A 19924-nucleotide genomic window follows, 5' to 3' on the forward strand; every position below is an offset into this window, starting at 1 on the left:
ATATATAAATATTAAAGAATTGTAATATGTTTTATAAATTTTTAATTTTAGATGTTATTTAAATATTAATATGCATTATTATATCTATATTATACCTATAATAAAAATTTAATTCAAGATAATATAATTAATAAATATTAACATATAAAGTTACAAATATAGAACAAATCAAATACAATTTAAAAAATAAATCAGAATACAATTTAAATTAGATAATACATTTTTAGTACATTAGTAATATAATGTTAAATATATTGCAGATACTTTTTCATTTAATATAATTAAAATTATTCATATAATATAACATAATTTAATTATAATTATTTATATATTATAATTATGAACATAATTTACACTTAATTTAATTATATATTTAATTATAATATAACATACTTTAATTATAATTATTTATATATTATTATTATGAATATAATTTACACTTTGCTTTACTTCATGTTAATAAGGAAATAAAAACATCAGTAAATTACAGGCTAAAATGAATCCTTGTAAATGCACGTGCATTTAATTATATATTATTAACGCACATAAGCATAAATAATAAATCGAAAAATATAAACATTATAAAAAACTATTTGTAACAAAGATATATAGATGTATTCGCGTCACAATTGTTACTTTTATTAAACGGTTATTGTTGATATTTGACAAAATTTTGAAAGTAATTCTGTTGACTTTTGATTTCGAAAAAGCGCATTTGTATCTTGCTTTCAATATTTGAAATATATTGCTGCATACATCTGAAATTTTCTTCTAATTCTGTTAATTTGCTTGTCTAAAACAGATTATAATATATATTATATTTAATTATTATTAATATCTTTATTGTTCCCCTCAGGTTTATAATCTATTACAAAAAACTCTTAAAACTACTTTTATCCTAAAACTTAACCTATACTTATTAACTACTTGAGGGATCGCGAATCTCTTCGCTCCCTCTCCCTCCTTTACACACATACACACGCCCTCGACTTCCGCTTCCTCTTGCTTTTTCCTTCAACCTCCCAACTCCGTCGTCCCTCCCTCTACCCTCTTTCTCTCTCTCTTCCCCCCCCCTCTCTCTCACTCTCACTCTCACTCTCTCTCTTCCTCTTCCTCTCTTCTCCCTCCTCTATCTTTTCCTACTTCTCTTTCTTTCTCTATCTCTCTCATCCACCATTCTCCCCCCCTTCCCCCCCCAATATCCACCCTGCCATTTCCTGCCAGCTTTCCCCCCCAGTCCTCCACACTCTACACTCCTCCCATACGTGTTCCCAAGTCTCCGTCTCCCCTTCACATAACCTACACATCCTTTTATCTTCCTCTTCCCAATAATTACTCTCCCCTATCTCATTCCCCAATCTAAACCTCAATACCCTCCTCCACCTGCTCTCTCCCCATCCCTTCTTTAGATATTCTGGTATTCCTTCTTCCTTTATCATCTTATACCATCTGTTATATCTTGAGTCTCTTATCCTTCCTTCCCTCTCCAACCTTTGCTCCTCTTTGTCCTTCTTAATCAATTCTCCAAACCATTCATCCCCTTCCTCTCTCTTCCTCTCTACCTCTCCAATCCCCCATCCCCTGCTTTCAAAAAACCTCTTTCTCTCCTCCTCCCACTCTGATCCTACCTTTCCCTCCCTCGCCCCCTCCCTTAATTCCTCCCAACATAGTCTCGTCAACTCACTACCTTTCCCTTCCTTCAGCCTTTCCTCAAATCCCCAAGCTCTCCTTCCCGCTCTCTCTCTTAACTTTCCCCTCTTAATTTCTTCCCTTATCAAATATCCTGGTGTTCTTCTCTCTAGGCCCATTACCCACCTCATATATCTTTCCTCCAGTCTTTCTATTCCTTCCCTTTCTTTCCAACCCCATATCTCAACTCCATAGCTCAATACTGTCCATATTAGCCTGTCAAACAGCCATAGCCTTCTACTCCAATCCTTGTCAAACTTTCTCCTCCCTATTCCCCATACTTCTCCCATTACCGCCGCCGCCCTCTTAATCCTTTCCCTAATATGCGCTTCTTGTCCTCCATTCCTCTGCAACGTATACCCCAGGTACCTAAATTCCCTTACCTCCTCCATCCTTTTTCCTCTCCACCTCCACTCTCTCTTCTTCATTCTACCTCCTCCCTTCTTAAACCTCATTACCTTCGTCTTACCTACATTCAACTCTAAACCTTTCCTCTCTATATATTCCTCCAATCTACCAATCATGCTCCTCATTTCATCTTCCTCCTCCGCCAATATCACTATATCATCCGCATAAGCTAGGGTATATATCCTTTCTCCTCCACTCATCTTGATCCCTCCCTACTTCACCTTTCCCATCTCCTCCTCCAAGTCCGCAATCATTATACTAAATAACAACGGACTCAATGGACATCCCTGTCTTACTCCCCTTGCCGTCCAAAAACTCTCCCCCGTTTCCCCTCCTGTTCTTACCCTACTTTTCGTCTCTCTTAGTGCTTTATATTATATTTAATATTTAATATTATAATAAATATTACTAAATATTATATTAAATATTATCTCGTGTATGTGTATATATATATAATATTAATACATTTAATACATATATATAATACATACAATAATAATAATAATCTTAAATATAATAGGAATAAATAATAATTATGGATTATGAAAATTACAAATTTGCTAAAATGAGAATAAAATTATTCTTCTATTGTACTATGTGTTGTATTATATTATGTGCATTGTGTTGCACTATATTTTACTTAACAACTCTTTTGTTTGCAAGGAATGCTTATAAATAATACTTTGCAAGTAACTTTCAACAAATAAAAATCAAAATTTAGAATTAGAGATTTTTAAAATAAAATTAGAAATTTAGATGAGCTGCAGCTGTCACAGAGATAATATCATTATAATATTATAATATTATAACTGTTATATCTAGCAAGTGCATTAATTGTTCTTAACTTATCCATCTTTATTAAATTTGTATTTTAGTAATCAAATGGCTCGTGTAATATTAAAGAAATGCGAATCACATTACGTAATACTTTCTCAATCATATTGAAAAACATTTAAATTTATTTAACTAAGAGCTGAACATCTTGACTAACTAAGATTTAGATTTGAAGCTTGTAAATTCTCTTTTTAAAATTTATATAAATCGATTTTCACTAAAATTTCCAAATAAAGAAATTATATTTCTCTTTTGCTTTCGCTTGCTCGCTCACTCATTCCCATTTTTTTATTCATTAAAAATTACACATTTCCAAAATAATATATTTTCGGAAATTAGAAATAAAAATATGTTTATTTTATCAAAAAAATTAAATGACATTAATTTCTGCTTGTTACTTTGGGATACTGTTATATTAATATATTCTGTATGAAAACAAAAAGATCAATGATTAATAAATGAAATATTAGTATAATGATATTCATAAAATTTACCTTTACTTTCGTATTTTTTTCTTTTACAAAAAACCATAACTTCTTACATTCATTTAATTCAACTTGCGTTACTTTAAATAATTTATCTGTTAGCAAGTCGTTTATCTAAAACAGATCATTTTGATGATATTAAGCAGCAATATTTGATATCGCGTAGTTATTTATTTTACACACACACACACACACACACATATATATATGTACATAAGCACATGCAATTTTTACCTTTCCGAGTTGATTTGTGGAATACACATGATTAATAATAATAATAAATGTTGCATACTCGCTGACTTGTCTATAACAGTAAAACAATAAATGTATTGATACACAAATAAATTGTTGAATGATAGATATATATTTACGGAGAGAAAACTGTGTTACTTAGGTTTTATATGCTCAAGATTATGTAATATGAAATTGAGTATTACAGGATTCCTTGCATGCTTCGCAATAGTAAAAAGAAAATAATTAATATAATCTTTATCGAAAAAATCTTTTAAAAACATAATCGATGTTGTACTATCATTCTTTATTAGATTTAGATAGTTTTTGATAAATTGTGAATTTTCAGGGCAAGAGAGAAATTTTAAAAGTTCAGATTTAAATTTTTCTTTTCCCAGACGATATACTCCCCACCAAGGAGAATCTTCATTGCTAAGAGAATAGTACAATACTTTTAAACCTTGACAGTATGTCCATTCTTTCCACCATGGCAAAAGCCTACGAGATTTAACAAAAAACAAATTCTAATATAAAAGTTTTGCACATATTAATCTTATATTTTGATTAAATAATTTAACAAATTATAATTTCATAACATAACATAATAAATTTCAATTTTGATATATAATTTTGAATAATTTTTTGATAATTTTAAATAATGAAATAAACATTGCACATGTATCTACAAAACAATTAAATTAACATAACCGAGAATATATAAGAAAAATTACGTGTTCTTTTCGGGATCTGCGAGATGTCGATTTAAATTATGTCGGGCATTTTCTATACATATGCGAGCATCAAGATTACATGCCCATTTCGCAGCCTCCATTCTTAAACTCTTTGTAAAATCGTGTTCATTAGAAACTTCATCGTATTTAAGTTTATCAAGCAAATCGTTTAGTAAGTTTAGCATTTTCCCCTAAATATATAAATATATATATATATATTTATATGTATTTATATTATTACTTGATATAAATTTTATATTTTTCGATTCTTGCATTATATTTTGCCATACCGAAAGATATCTTGCGCAAATATATTTTACATGGTTTTATATATTAAGAACGTTTTGTCTTGGTAAACAGCTCTAAATTTCTTTTTATAAAAATATCTATTATATGTATAGCTATACTTATATTGTATACGTATTTACACAAATTTGAATTTTACTTGCGTGCATATTCACACATGCTTAACACATGCACACATGTCCATATCAAAATATACATACAAAAATACATATTTTGTAGACATATAGACATACATGTAGACATTATATGTATAATATAATTTAATAACTTTTTAACTGATTGTGTGTGTATTAAACACACAAATAACTGATGTACATATATGTTTCCTACTAATTTTCTATCTAAAAATTAATGATATTTAAATCGTCATTATGAATATCATGCTTTGATTAAAAATGGTAACAATTTTCTCTATTTTCCTCTCCAACTTTTTATAATTAGTATATACTCTATTCGAATAGAAATAGATACTTATCATTCATCCAAAATATATTTAAAAATCGTAATCAAATTTTTTTAGCTACATGTATTTTATTGTATGTATTTTTTCTGAAAGCACTTAATAATTATTGTTATAAATGCACACAATATTAATATGTGCAATAAGTAATATGTTTTTAGTATGTTTAAGGCATCATTATTGACATTGTTTATAATATATGTTATTACCTTGATATTAAAATATATTGGTTCCTGAAATAGAAAGATATTGGACAGATATTCCAAAGCTTTGAACATAGGATACCATGCCACGTAGTTTGTTTCTCGTGATAGATATTTCGTAATATTCCAGAATACAGTGGAATTAAGTTGGTTTGTTATCATTAAGTGGAAAGCGTCATCGATAATTTGGGCACGATTCAAAACATGTATTTTCATATAATTTTTAGAATTTAGATAACTTGCAATTCTTCGCCAGTTCTCGATATCGTAATTGACTCGATAATATCCTGCCGAAAATAAATAAATTGTATATATATATATATATATATATATATATATATATATATATAATTCTTTCAAAGGGTTTATCAGTAAAAGTGTCTGTTTGTACTTTTGTACTTATACTTTTATACATTAACACAGATCAAAAATGTATCATAAAGTGAACATAAATGGAAATGCAAATTGTATATTATATTAGGTATAACATCATTTTGCATGAAAGTTGAATATTTCTAATAATTGTACGTATGTATGTATGTATATTTAATGTATAATAAATGTAATGTATATAATACATAATATAATAAATAATATTTTTAATAATGTAAATCTTTTTCTCCAATGTGTATGTATGATAGACACTATAAAATGTAATAAATTTATTGCAAACTTACCAATTTGTTGTTTATTAAATACTATCCAGTCACCCAACGGCGTAATATACGACGTAGGTATTTCATTATTCACTATCTTATGTAAATTTCTATGTTGTATCGTTGCTTTTATCCGCCCGATAGGCTGATTATAATCTCGTACTATTTTCAATACAGGAAAATATTTTCGTTTTGTTGAAGACTCAATTAGCTGCCTTATAAGTAAATTGTCTGTAGACATTTGAGTGGACGAAAGGTTCTTCATAACTTCACCAAAATAGTTAAAAGTTGGCTTGCTAAAGTTATAAAATTTATGCAAAATTTATTGATGTGACAACGAAAGGTATTATAAGCAAATATATATATATATATATAATTATCACAAATAAAATTGTTAATTATATTTTATGTTTAATTTAATTAAATATATAATTAATTACAAAATTAATCATATGATTTATAATTTTTATATAAATATTTGATGCTACAGTTTAAATTATAATTTAAAAGAAATGGCCAAACTTGATTACTTTTTAAGATAAGTGTATATATAAAATGAAAATATATCTTGAATATTTAATGACATTGAAGGTAAAAAGTATTGGAAATGGTAATAATAAAGATAATAAAGTATGAAAGAAACGGTGTGTTTAAATAAAAATAAAATTAATTTAATTTAAATAAAAATAGTAATTATAGCAATATAGTGTATTACTTACTTGTCCTTTACATATATACGGATACTCTGCCAAAATATCTCTTCAGAAATCATGTGTTGTAATATACGCAATACACTGGATACTATAATTATATAATTTACATCAGAATATGAATAAGATAATAGTTATAGTAAATAATAATTAATAATTATGGTAAAAGTGCATAATATGATATTAAAAGCATTATGTATGAGGTTAGTTTACATTGTACTAATTTAAGATACTCTTTGTACTATATAATGTAATCGAAACAAAATTTTATATTTAAAGGAATACGTTTGCATTATGTTGTCTGTTCTGGAAGTAGAACTCTCCCGTAAGGAATAAGGGGGAGGGAGACGGAACTCATTGCGTCCACGAAGTGTACTTTGTAAGACAAAGCGAAGTTCATTCTACATCTAATCTTGATCCTCGCAGAGAGTTTCGTCTACGCAGGGTGTCTCTTTTTACAATGCTATATCTCGTAAACCAATGATTTTAGAGAAAAATGTTTCAGACAAAAGTTGATTGACTCGAAGGAGAACATAAGATGGTGCCATTGATTCGACCTTGGATAATTGTTTGAAGGTCACATGTAGGTCATCTTTAATTTTTTAAACGGAAATGCCAATTTTTTATTGCTCAGTCTTATAGCTTATCTCGAGAGCTTTTCAAAACGCTATAATAAAGTATTTTTGCGTTGAGTGATTTTCAAGTTGAGGCTTGAAATAATTTCTTAATTTTATAATCTATAAAATATCTAGTAAAATATTCATTTTATCTTACCTTAATACTGTTATGTACTAAATAATGAAACGAATCAATTCGTGTAAAGAAAAACCATAGTTGTTTTTAAGAAAAAATATGTAATTGTTAATTGCAAATTACATATTTTTCTTAGAAACAACTATGTTTTTTCTTTACACCAATTGATTCGTCTCATTATTTAGTACATTAAAGTTTTAAGGTAAGATAATCGAAAAATGATTATTTTACTAGATTTACTATTTTATAGCTTATGTAAAATTAAGACATAACTTGAAAAGTACTCAATAAAAAAATACTTTATTATAGCGTTTTGAAAAGCTCTCGAGGTAATCTACAAGAATATGTAATAAAGAAATAGAGATTCATTTAAAAAAGCATTAATGATCTTGACCTGACTTTTTTTTATTGAGTACTTTTCAAGTTATGTCTTAATTTTACATAAGCTATAAAATAGTAAATCTAGTAAAATAATCATTTTTCGATTATCTTACCTTAAAACTTTAATGTACTAAATAATGAGACGAATCAAGTCCATATTTTCATCATGTATACCCCTTCAAGCTATGCAACTTTCGTTCGAAAAATTTTTCAATAAAATCATCGGTTCGCGAGATAATCGACTGTATCACTTAAAAGGAAACATCCTGTATACAGGGTGTCCGATTCCTGAGTGACCAAACGAAAAGTAGTGGTAGATTGGATCAAATTGAGAAGAAAAGTTCTCTACTATTTTGCAAAATTCGCAATAATTATTAAGAAATAAGCAAAAATGTTTCGGCGCATGAGAAGCGGTAGATCGCTCGCAGTGTCCGATTAATGAGTGATCAAACGAAAAGTGGTGGTAGATTGGGTCAAACTGGAAAGACAAGTCCTCTACCATTTTGCAAAATTCGCAATAATTATTAAGTTATAGGCAAAAATGTCTCAGCGCATGAGAAGCGATCTGTCTACCGCTTCTTATACTCTGAGACATTTTTGCCTATAACTTAATAATTATTGCGAAATTTGCAATATGGTAGAGAACTTTTCTTTTCGGATTGACCCAGTCTATCACCACTTTTTGTTTGATCACTTAATAATCACACACTACAAGCGGTTTACCGCTTCTTATGTACCAAGACATTTTTGCTTATTTTTTAATAATTATTGCGAATTTTGCAAAATGAGGACTTTTCTTCTCAGTTTGACCCAATCTACTACTACTTTTCGTTTGGTCACTCAGGAATCGGACACCCTGTATGTAATATATTTTATATATGTATAATTTTATATACTACAGCTCCATTATGTATGTATATATGTGTGCATGTGTATAATGAAAAGATTATATATAAAATTAAAGTTTTTATCAGTTATTCTGTTTGTTTTTTAAGCATTTATATTCAAAAATTTACGCATAATGAATTTCTAATTATATTATCATACCTCTAATGTAACGAAAATTTTCAACAGAACTGTTGATTGTGCTGAATTGTGTGTAAAGTGATGTTTTATATTCAGTATCGAAATGAAGGGATTCGTGTTGAATTTGTACCACAAACAAGTCCATCATCCGAGTACTTGGGAGAGCCTATAGAAAATGGTTTAAATGTATTTATTTAATTAATATTATATTTAACACACACAATAACAATAGCAATATGCATTAAGGCTGCTACTTTCTACGTGTATGTAAAAAAATTTGTTATACTCTTATACTCTTAAAATATAGAATAAATAATTTAAAAATATAATATATTAATAACAAAAACGATTACTCGACATATAACTTTAAAACTAAATATTTCGAGAATTATTAAAATATATTATATAGCAAAATTATCTTATTACACAATTTCTATATGTATACATATATTATGTGGAATCTGAATGATAATATATTTTTCTTTTTTTTTATACAGGGTTTGTCAAAAGTGTGGAAACCCCTAAATATCTCACAAACGGTGCATTTTAGAAAAAAATGTTTCAGGCAAAAGTTGTTTGGTTTCAAAGGGGCCATAAGACGGTACCATTGGTTTGACCTTGAAGAGTCATTTGAAGGTCACGTGAAGGTCACTTCAATTTTTTTAAATGGAACACCCTATATATTTTTGCACACTCTTGTAGCTTATCTCGAGAGCTTTCCAAAACACTATAATTATGTACCTTTTCGTTAAGTACTTTTTGAGTTATGAGGCTTGAAATAATTTCTTAATTTTACATAAACCGTAAAATATCTTGTAAAATATTCATTTTTCGATTATCTTACCTTAATACTTTTATGTACAAAATAATGAGAGGAATCAATTGGTGTAAAGAAAACACATAGTTGTTTTTAAGAAAAAATATGGAATTGTTAATTGCAAATTACATATTTTTTCTTCAAAACAACTATGTGGTTTCTTTACACCAATTGATTCCTCTCATTATTTTGTACGTAAAAGTATTAAGGTAAGATAATCGAAAAATGAATATTTTACAAGATATTTTACGGTTTATGTAAAATTAAGAAATTATTTCAAGCCTCATAACTCAAAAAGTACTTAACGAAAAGGTACATAATTATAGTGTTTTGGAAAGCTCTCGAGATAAGCTACAAGAGTGTGCAAAAATATATAGGATGTTCCATTTAAAAAAATTGAAGTGACCTTCACGTGACCTTCAAATGACTCTTCAATGTCAAACCAATGGTACCGTCTTATTGCCCCTTTGAAACCAAACAACTTTTGCCTGAAACATTTTTTTCTAAAATGCACCGTTTGTGAGATATTTAGGGGTTTCCACACTTTTGACAAACCCTGTATAATAATTTAAAGTCGGACAAATGTAACATAGTGACTTTGACACACACACAAAATAAAAGAAACATAAAAATGTAAAAATATTTTAAATTGTATTATTTATGTATGTTGCAGATTTACTTGAAAATTAGCATTTTTTAAAAATTCATTTTTCTTTGTAAATGTAGAATCTTCGCCTAATATTCTGATTTATAAAAAAAATTACACGCTATAATGGTAAATATTTACCTTTACACAGCCAGCGCCAAATGACTTGACCTTGACATATATTGTCAAGGTCATTGCACTGAGTAACATCCAAAAGGTTTTAAGCGTCGCTCGTTGTTTATTAAAAAGATACAAACAAAAGAAGCTTTATAAGATTCACAGAATTTTTGGACACCATGTACAATAATAGACCTTTCGTATTAAAAGTTATAAAGGAATAAACATATTGAAGAACATCTCAATTTCTTTGACCTTTGCATATATATCGATTATAATTGAGGATGACATTGTAAAGAAACAATTTAAATTTATATAGAATTTAATACAATTTAATACAATTAAAAAATATTACAAATGTATGTGTACACACACACACACACAAGCGGGGGGTGCAAGGGGGGCCTTCGGCCCACCCTCCCGCGGCCACTCCGCCGGTAGGGGACGCATTGCGAAGAGTTCAATCACAATGGATATATGCTGTAAGTTGTAAAGCAAGGTTCACCTTGCCTACCGAAGGCCCCCCTTGCACCCCCAGCGTGTGTGTGTGTGTGTGTGCACATACATTTGTGATATTTTTCAATTGTATTCTATTGTATTAAATTCATACACTTCTCTCTGCATAGATAGTTACAAATCTATGTGAAATTATGTAACAATTGACTTTTCTTTCGATAAATGTATTAATGAATTTATGAAACTTCTTTTGTTCATAACATTTTAATAAACAACGAGTGACGCCTAAAACCTTTTGGATGTTACTCAGGACAGTGACCTTGACAATATATGTCAAGGTCAAGTCATTTGGGTGTGGCTGTGTAAAGGTAAATATTTACCATATATATATATATATATATATATATATATATATATATATATATATACATATATATATACAGGGTGTCCCATTTTAACTTTCACACTCGAATATCTCGAAACCATGACGGTTTCGGTGAAAATGTTTTAAACAAAAGTTGTATGGTTTTAAGGGGGCCATAAGATGGTGTCATTGGTTTTACCTTGAAAAGTCGTTTGAAAGTCACGTGAAGGTCACCTTCAATTTTTTAAATGGAACCCCCTATTTATTACATATTCTTGTAGCTTATCTCGAGAGCTTTCCAAAACACTATAATAAAGTATTTTTTCATTGAGTACTTTTCGAGTTATGAGGCTTGAAATAATTTTTAATTTTACATAAACCATAAAATATCTAGTAAAATATTCATTTTTCGATTATCTTACCTTAATACTTTTATGTACAAAATAATGAGATGAATCAATTAGTGTAAAGAAAAAACATAGTTGTTTTTAAGAAAAAATATGTAATTTGCAATTAACAATTCCATATTTTTTCTTAAAAACAACTATGTGTTTTCTTTACACCAATTGATTTCTCTCATTATTTTGTACATAAAAGTATTAAGGCAAAATAATCGAAAAATGAATATTTTACAAGATATTTTACGGTTTATGTAAAATTAAGAAATTATTTCAAACCTCATAACTCAAAAAGTACTTAACGAAAAGGTACTTAATTATAGTGTTTTGGAAAGCTCTCGAGATAAGCTACAAGAATGTGCAAAAATATATAGGATATTCCATTTAAAAAAATTGAAGTGACCTTCACGTGACCTTCAAATGACTCTTCAAGGTCAAACCAATGATACCATCTTATGGCCCCCTCGAAACCAAACAACTTTTGTCTGAAACATTTTTCTCTCCCGGGCTTGGTTTTCGAGATATTCGACTGGATGGATTAAAATGGGCCACCCTGTATATATCCATCATGTTGTTTGCTAGTGAGCATGTTTTGCGCTAAAAAATGCTTAAAATAACCTGATTGGTGACATATGATCCAAGAAATGCGACAATAGCTTCATTTAACAAAGAGGATAACGGCCAAAGTAGATTTTCATAATAAGAACATTCCTGTATTATTTTATGGGCCATGAAGCGGGCAACTTTGATTTTAGTCGCAACAGAATCTACATTGTCATTGTAGATAATATCTGCTTCTCTGAAAATTATAAATAATGTCTATTTCTGTTGTATAATAACACATATAAAATATTGTATTTCCAAATTTATAATTAAATGATTCTATTAAATTAACATATTAATTATATATTATTATTAATGCCTATACTTATACCTTAATATAATTATTTAATTTACAATTTTATATTTTAATTTGTAATTTTCAATTTTATGATTATAAAATATATATATTTTAATAATATTTTTCGTATAAGTTGATGTACATTGAAGATATAGGTTGTCCAGAAAGTTATTGTAGTTTTTAACCTTCAAGTTCTAATACGCATATTTTAAAAGTGAAACTTATTAATATGTCAAGTGAACTTTATTAATTGAAAAGAGAACCATTGAAATTTAAATATTTTTGCCAACGAGAAACAATATTTATTTATTCCTGTAGCATAAAATTTAGATTTCTAGAAGCGACAAACTCTTCAAAGGTGTTTTTTACAGTAGCTTTATTGTTAAAGGTTTTCCCCAGCAAGAAATTGTCGAAATGTTTAAAAAAGTGATAGTCGGTTAATGAGAAAACCGGCGAATATAATGGGTGAGACAGAGTTTCATAGAGCTTCATAGCTCAATTGATTAATGCAGCGTCGGTTGTGCGGCGTGTAGTCGAACATTGTCGTGTAGAACAATTGGAACTTTTCTGTTGACCAACCGAACGCAAACGTATCAGTTCCTGATGCATTTTGCCAATTTCTTGACAGTACCTCTCTGCCGCGATAATTTCGCCCGAATTTAAAAAGCTGTAATGGATTATCTCGACTGACGACTACCAAATAGTCACCATAATCTTTTTTTAATGCAAATTTGGTTTCCGAGAGTGTTTTGGCGCTTCATCATGGTCAAACAATTGTGCAAAACGTCGACGATTATCGTACAAGATCCATTTTTCATCAAACGTTACAATGCGATCAAGAAACGGATTATTTTGTTTGCGCAAAATCAATGCAGAACACACTTCAAAGTGACGGTTCTTTTGATTTTCGCTCAATTGATGCGGCATCCATTTGTCGAGCTTTTTTGTTTTTCCAATTCGTTCCAGGTAATCAGAAACAGCTGACTTGCTTACGCCAAGTTTTTCCGCTAGTTCTCGAATCAATGTGCGTGACTTTGTTTCAATTAATACCTTCAAGTGGTCGTCGTCAATAATCGCAATCGTCCAGAACTTTTCAACTTCAAGGCTCTCATCTCCACTGAAATTTGCGGAAACCACCATTGCATTGTACGTTCATTAGCGGTTCCTGGAGCAAGTGCATCGTTAATATTGCAAGCCTTCAGCTGCTTTACGACTCATTTTGAATTCATATAAAAAAATCGCTGGAATTTGCTATTTTTCCATTCTTAATTTCATAGTTTAAATAAATCGCAAACCAATATCAAAACACAGTTATTTTTATTAAAATGTAGAGCAAAGTTTGCGCTTTTAAATTGATATAACATAGATACAAAAGAAAGACAACGTAAAAAAAGCGCCAAATTTTAAACAACAAAAATCGCAATAACTTTCTGGACAAATAATAAACTGGACTAATAATAAACGATTAGATATGTTTCTCCTCTCATTGCTTCATATAATTTTACTTATTTTTTAAAATATATTCAAATAATATTTTAAAAATAGAGGAAAGATATGTAAATAATTTTAGTTACCATGAATTGTTATCCTTTTTTTCATCTTCGAAATATATTAATTTTTTCTAATTATATAGTTACCTGTAAAGAATAAGGCCCAGATTTATGATGCTTTCGTTTTGAAAATCCGGAAGTGCAACATGATTTATTTGCCAAAATTTATTCAAACGTTTCCATTTATCCAACAAGTACGAGGTTATATTTTCAGCAAATTTGTGTGCAAATTCGCAGTACATTCTACACCACATATTAACTCTGATACTTTCATTTGTACCAGGCATAAGAGATAAATTAATTCGGTTAGTCAGAAATAAAAGATAAATAGGCTTTACAAACGTATTAAAATGTGTCTTCGTCGTGTTTTTATCATTCGTTTCTATTTTTTGTATCGGTACATTTGATAAAACTGTATAGTTTTGATAATGTTCTACAATTATATTATAGATGGGCCTATAGAGCATGATGGTTCTTAAAGATTCAAATCCGGGCAAAGACGGAATCATGTGTTGGATCCCAATATCAACATACGTTGCCAACCTATCACATTTAGAAATATGAATTAACAATAATAAAAAACACCGCAAAAACCTTATGCAAAAGTGGTTTCAATGAAATTGTATAAAAGTTGCATATATTTTAGTTGTGCGGGATTCATAAAATGTTTATTTTAGAATATACAGGTACAAAATAAATATTTAATAATTAATATTTAGTATGAAAATTTAATAAAATTAAAATAAATTTTAATATAAAACAGTATTAGAATAATAACTTTTTTAAATTGATTTTAATTGATATATTATCAACGATTCCTTACATAATTTTATACAAGTTCAAGAAACTGTCTATTTTAGTGATAGTTTATTAAATAAAACACATATGTATATATGTCTTAGTTATTGGCGAAATTAGTATTGTTTCTAAATAGTATGGGTGTGTGTAGATGCACGTTTAAATACATGAAACAGCATAAGTATAGCTTATATTTAATATAGCTTATAGCTATATTTAATTTTATATATTATATGCAGAGTGTTTTTATGAAAGTTGTGAGTGTTCATGATCTAATTAAATTTTGATAATGATTTTTATGGATTATAAGGATAAAAAGAATTCATATAAACATATATCTGGAAACGTTTTCCTTCTGAATTATAAGTTTTTCTTATATTAGAAACGAATTTCCTAATGTTTGGTATTGTCAAAGTAAAGTGTAAAGCTTAAATGTTTGTTCAAATTTCAAATTTCAAATAAGCAAGTTCTATAAAAATATAAATCCTTCAAAATCATACTTATATTTTGAAAACAATTCGAAACTCTACCGGAATATTTGATTTCGTTCGAGTGTTGACAATAAAATGCTGTATAAGACGTGTATTATTGCTGACTACTTTAATTAAATTAATTTTTATTTGCAGCTTACATTCATTTTAATAATAATGGTAATATTAAATTGCAAAATGTTTTACTAAAAGATGTTAAGAAACATATAATTAAGAATGGAAACATTTCAGATACGTACATGTCTATGTATAAATGTGTTTTTCTTAGAAAATACTTTTTAAATAGAAATAGAATGCTGTACCAGGGTTTGTTCATAAACATCGTGAAATTACTATATATTTAACATTTTAACAGTTACTTACCACTGTCGCTCATCTCTTTTATAAAAGTTTTTTAGGCCTGTATCTTCAGTTATATTATAAACTAATTTTATGACGTAATATCCCGGCAATAGATCATTAGCGAATATATATTTGACAATGTTTTTCTCAATATCATACATAGATTTTTCCGATGGATAAATGATCGTTTTTTCAATATCATATTTGGAATAATAATATGGATAATAAGACGCAGTTAGACCAATATCTTTTACGTGTAAGTACAATAATATGCTTGATATTGGATGTGTAATCCTTATACGTATACTACAGTTGCTGACAAGAATATTTTTTTCGATATGTGTAACGATGATATCATATTGTGGCGGTAATATATAATTCGTTTGCCCGTTTAACTCTTCTTGAGATATTTTAATTATCTGATCGTCGGTTAAAAAAGCCGCCGCGACGATGATTGTTAAACTGCTACTTAACAATAGTTTTAGAAACATGATACTACTTTTATCTTAGATATCTGTAAAAATATATTTTTGTTAGAAAGTACAAACGGACAAATTAAACACAGTACTGTTTCTACCATGATTTAGTGGAAAAGAAGGAATTAAGACAAATATATAAAAATAAACTTAATTTTGAATGACTTACTCTGTATAATGAGATATATCACAAATTCTATGCAAGTGTATGTTTCGTTACAATAATTAGCTGCAATAAATTAATGTTTTATCCACTATCATGTAACATGAAAAATATATATGCGCACTTATGATTTCTTATTACTTCGAGAAATTTCCAAAGACTAACAACACTTGGCGATATTACAATAAATGTGTATGTCATATGTAAACACACAACTTCTGAGGTCGTTAACAGACGTTTCGATCGAGAAACGGTATGTAATAGCAAAGTACGGTGCCGTTTGTCCCTTTCCAAATTCGTGCTAGCGATCGAGCGCCGCGGCGCCGTAAGAAGGCAGAGCCGTCTATTTCGCATTGGTCTAATGGCCATTTCTACCAACGCCACTTAACTTTAATCTTAGCTTAACTCATTCTTTGTCTCTTTCTAAAGGAACAGTTAGAAGGAGACAAAGAGTGAGTTAAGCTAAGATTAAAGTTAAACGACGTTGGTTGAAACAGACATAAAACAAAAGAGGCTACCGTTACGTAGAATATAAAAATATCTAGAAATATATATATTTGAATTCTTTTATACTATTTAAAAGTAGTATTCCTTTACCAAAAATTTGAGAATTTTTATAATTTACAATATACATTCAAATGAAATTTTATTAACTATATTATTACGAGTTTGTATCGGTAAATTGTCTTGGACCAAGTTAATGAAAAAACGTAACTTAACACTAGAGTATAATATTACAGTATCGTATATAAGAGAATATAATGAATAACTATTATTTTTTAGGCTCTTGCTCACTCTTTCAAATTTATATGGTGGATATATGAATGAAACAACAGGATCCCTCAAATCCCTTAAATCGATCAAATCAATAATCGTGTCTTTCTTATGACGAAGCAGATTTTTAAATTAAAATTGAGAAAGATTTTTTTATACTGTGGAATAGTAGTAGCGTGCTCCAAGAATTATGCCATATAATTTATTATTAAATTAAAAACATTAGCAGTACATTAATGAAACACATTCGTAAAGAATAATTTTTATGGATCATTAAAAAATATATATAATCGACCAAAACTAGCCAAAATTCTTGTTTATTTGTTAAAAATTACGACGTTTCGACCATATGATTGTGGTCCTTTTCAAGTATACACTGGAATATTGAAATCGATAATTCGATTTTTTGATTTTTTGGCGGTTTGAATAAAAACAGCAATAGACATGACTGTGAACAATTTGAATAACTTACGGTTCAGATAAAAGAGTATAACAATGTAAATCTTAATTTTGTAAACTCTACATATCACAATTACAAGATCATTAACGTCTTGCCAAATTTGAAAAAGAGAGATAAAACGTATGTCAGTGTGAGACTTCGTCAAAAACTGAATATGTTAAATCCAAAATAATAAACTACACGATCTTTATTATTTTGTCATAGATGTTGTTTAAATTATCCGTGTCCTTCTGTAGATTGATTGAGTTATTGGATTTTTTAATATAAAACATTTCAGCAATTTCTCTCTTTCGCATATATTTCTCATTGTGTAATATATTAGGTTTCGTCCAGTCAAATTCGTGTCCTGATTCTAATCTATGTTTACTTATAACAGAATGATTCGTTTCATGCAATTTTATATTGCTAAAATGCTCTTTCACTCGAGTACGTAAATGCCTTTTTGTTTGCCCAATATATGACACATTACAATTTTTGCAATTTAATTTATATACAACATTTGTTTTATCGTTATTATGTAACGTTATCGTTATTATGTAACTGGTATAGGAAACCTACGTGGTCTGGGAGGTACATAAATTACCATTCCAACCACTCGTTGAAATATAAAATTAATACTATTTATAATTTGGTTGACCATGCAATTTTTATTATCTAATGACAGTTTCCAACAAAAAAACATTGAGTTAGTACATAATATTTTACTCAATAACTGTTTCCCTGAACATATCATAAAACGACACATACAAAAAAGAATTAATTTTTTAAACAATCGTGACCACAACAAGAACGTTGACGCAAATTTTAAACATTTCGACAGGACATCTTTTATTTCATTACCATACGATAAAGATGTGAGTCATGACTTGTGCCGTTTATTGCGAGGCAGTGGCTTTAACGTTGTCTATAAAATAACAAAAAAACTAAATACCTTAATAAAACGTAGGATAAAAATATCCTTACCACGTTTTATTAAGGTATTTAGTTTTTTTGTTATTTTATAGACAACGTTAAAGCCACTGCCTCGCAATAAACGGCACAAGTCATGACTCACATCTTTATCGTATGGTAATGAAATAAAAGATGTCCTGTCGAAATGTTTAAGATTTGCGTCAACGTTCTTGTTGTGGTCACGATTGTTTAAAAAATTAATTCTTTTTTGTATGTGTCGTTTTATGATATGTTCAGGGAAACAGTTATTGAGTAAAATATTATGTACTAACTCAATGTTTTTTTGTTGGAAACTGTCATTAGATAATAAAAATTGCATGGTCAACCAAATTAATAAATTAATAAATAGTATTAATTTTATATTTCAACGGGTGGTTGGAATGGTAGTTTATATACCTCCCAGACCACGTAGGTTTCCTATACCAGTTAGTAATAAGTCTGTTATCGAACCGAATGACAGTTGCATTTAAAAAACTGATAGACGAATTAACTTCAATTTCATAAGTGAATTTCAAGCGTTGGTGATAATTATTAAAAGTCGTTAAAATCTCGTCTATTTTTGTACGTGGCACTATGGCAAAAACATCGTCTACAAATCTATAATAAATGGGAACAGTAAAATTCAAAGAACTTAAACATTGTGTCTCCAGATCGTCCATCACCATATCTGCTAAAATAGGTGATAACGGAGAACCCATCGGGCTGCCGAAGATTTGTTCATAAAAACGTCCATCAAAGGCAAAGCAAGTTGAATCTAAAATCAATTCTATTGCATATAAAAACTGAGCTAAATTAAATTTTGTATTCTTAACAATATCATCCCAACGTTTTTTAATGGCATTTATGACCAGATCTTTGGGAATATTTGTAAATAATAAACTGACATCCAAAGATATCATAATATTATCATCATCAATAAACTTATTCTTAATATTTGTAACAAAGGACCAGCCATCCTTAACATGTGAATAATTTTTATAAGATTTAAAATATTAATAACAAAGATCAAATTGAATTAATTATAAAAATAATGATTAAAACTACGTGTGATTGGTCCGAACAATAAATCAAACGCTATAAGGAAGGCTTCTTTAGAACCAACCTTTTTTTCAAAAAAGTCTCTTAGAGGCTAAAGGTAAAATTCTTAACCTGTATCATTGCCTATTTTCAAATTTCATGTCGTGCTTCAAAAAAATTATCAGCCTCCTCCTTACAGCTCCTCCTTACAGCTATTGAGCTATCGGTTTGCCATGGGACTGTCGCTTGGGCATTGACTACTGAAAAATCCCTTCCTTTAACATGCGTTCTTTGGCAAAACGTCATGCGGGATGGATTTCGTTGGGATGT

General features: G+C 28.9%; 1 protein-coding gene across 1 annotated transcript; it reads right to left on the reverse strand.

Moving 5' to 3' along the window:
- Positions 1 to 649: 649 nt before the first annotated feature.
- LOC145961303 (aminopeptidase N-like) lies at positions 650 to 16665 on the reverse strand. Its single transcript, XM_083081353.1, has 13 exons — positions 16399 to 16665; positions 15775 to 16267; positions 14210 to 14665; positions 12290 to 12470; positions 8895 to 9039; positions 6723 to 6804; positions 6025 to 6299; positions 5354 to 5634; positions 4379 to 4569; positions 3807 to 4145; positions 3651 to 3720; positions 3426 to 3530; positions 650 to 793 (listed from the first exon to the last, which is right to left on the reverse strand). The coding sequence occupies exons 2-13, from the start codon at positions 16242 to 16244 to the stop codon at positions 650 to 652; spliced, it is 2739 nt and encodes a 912-aa protein (XP_082937479.1). The 5' UTR covers positions 16245 to 16267; positions 16399 to 16665.
- Between the last annotated feature and the right edge of the window lie 3259 nt (positions 16666 to 19924).

This window comes from Camponotus vicinus, unplaced genomic scaffold (genome assembly GCF_025532165.1).
Source record: "Camponotus vicinus isolate PSW18456_S1 unplaced genomic scaffold, iyCamVici1.0 SCAF_11, whole genome shotgun sequence".
Taxonomy (NCBI): Eukaryota; Metazoa; Arthropoda; class Insecta; order Hymenoptera; family Formicidae; genus Camponotus; species Camponotus vicinus.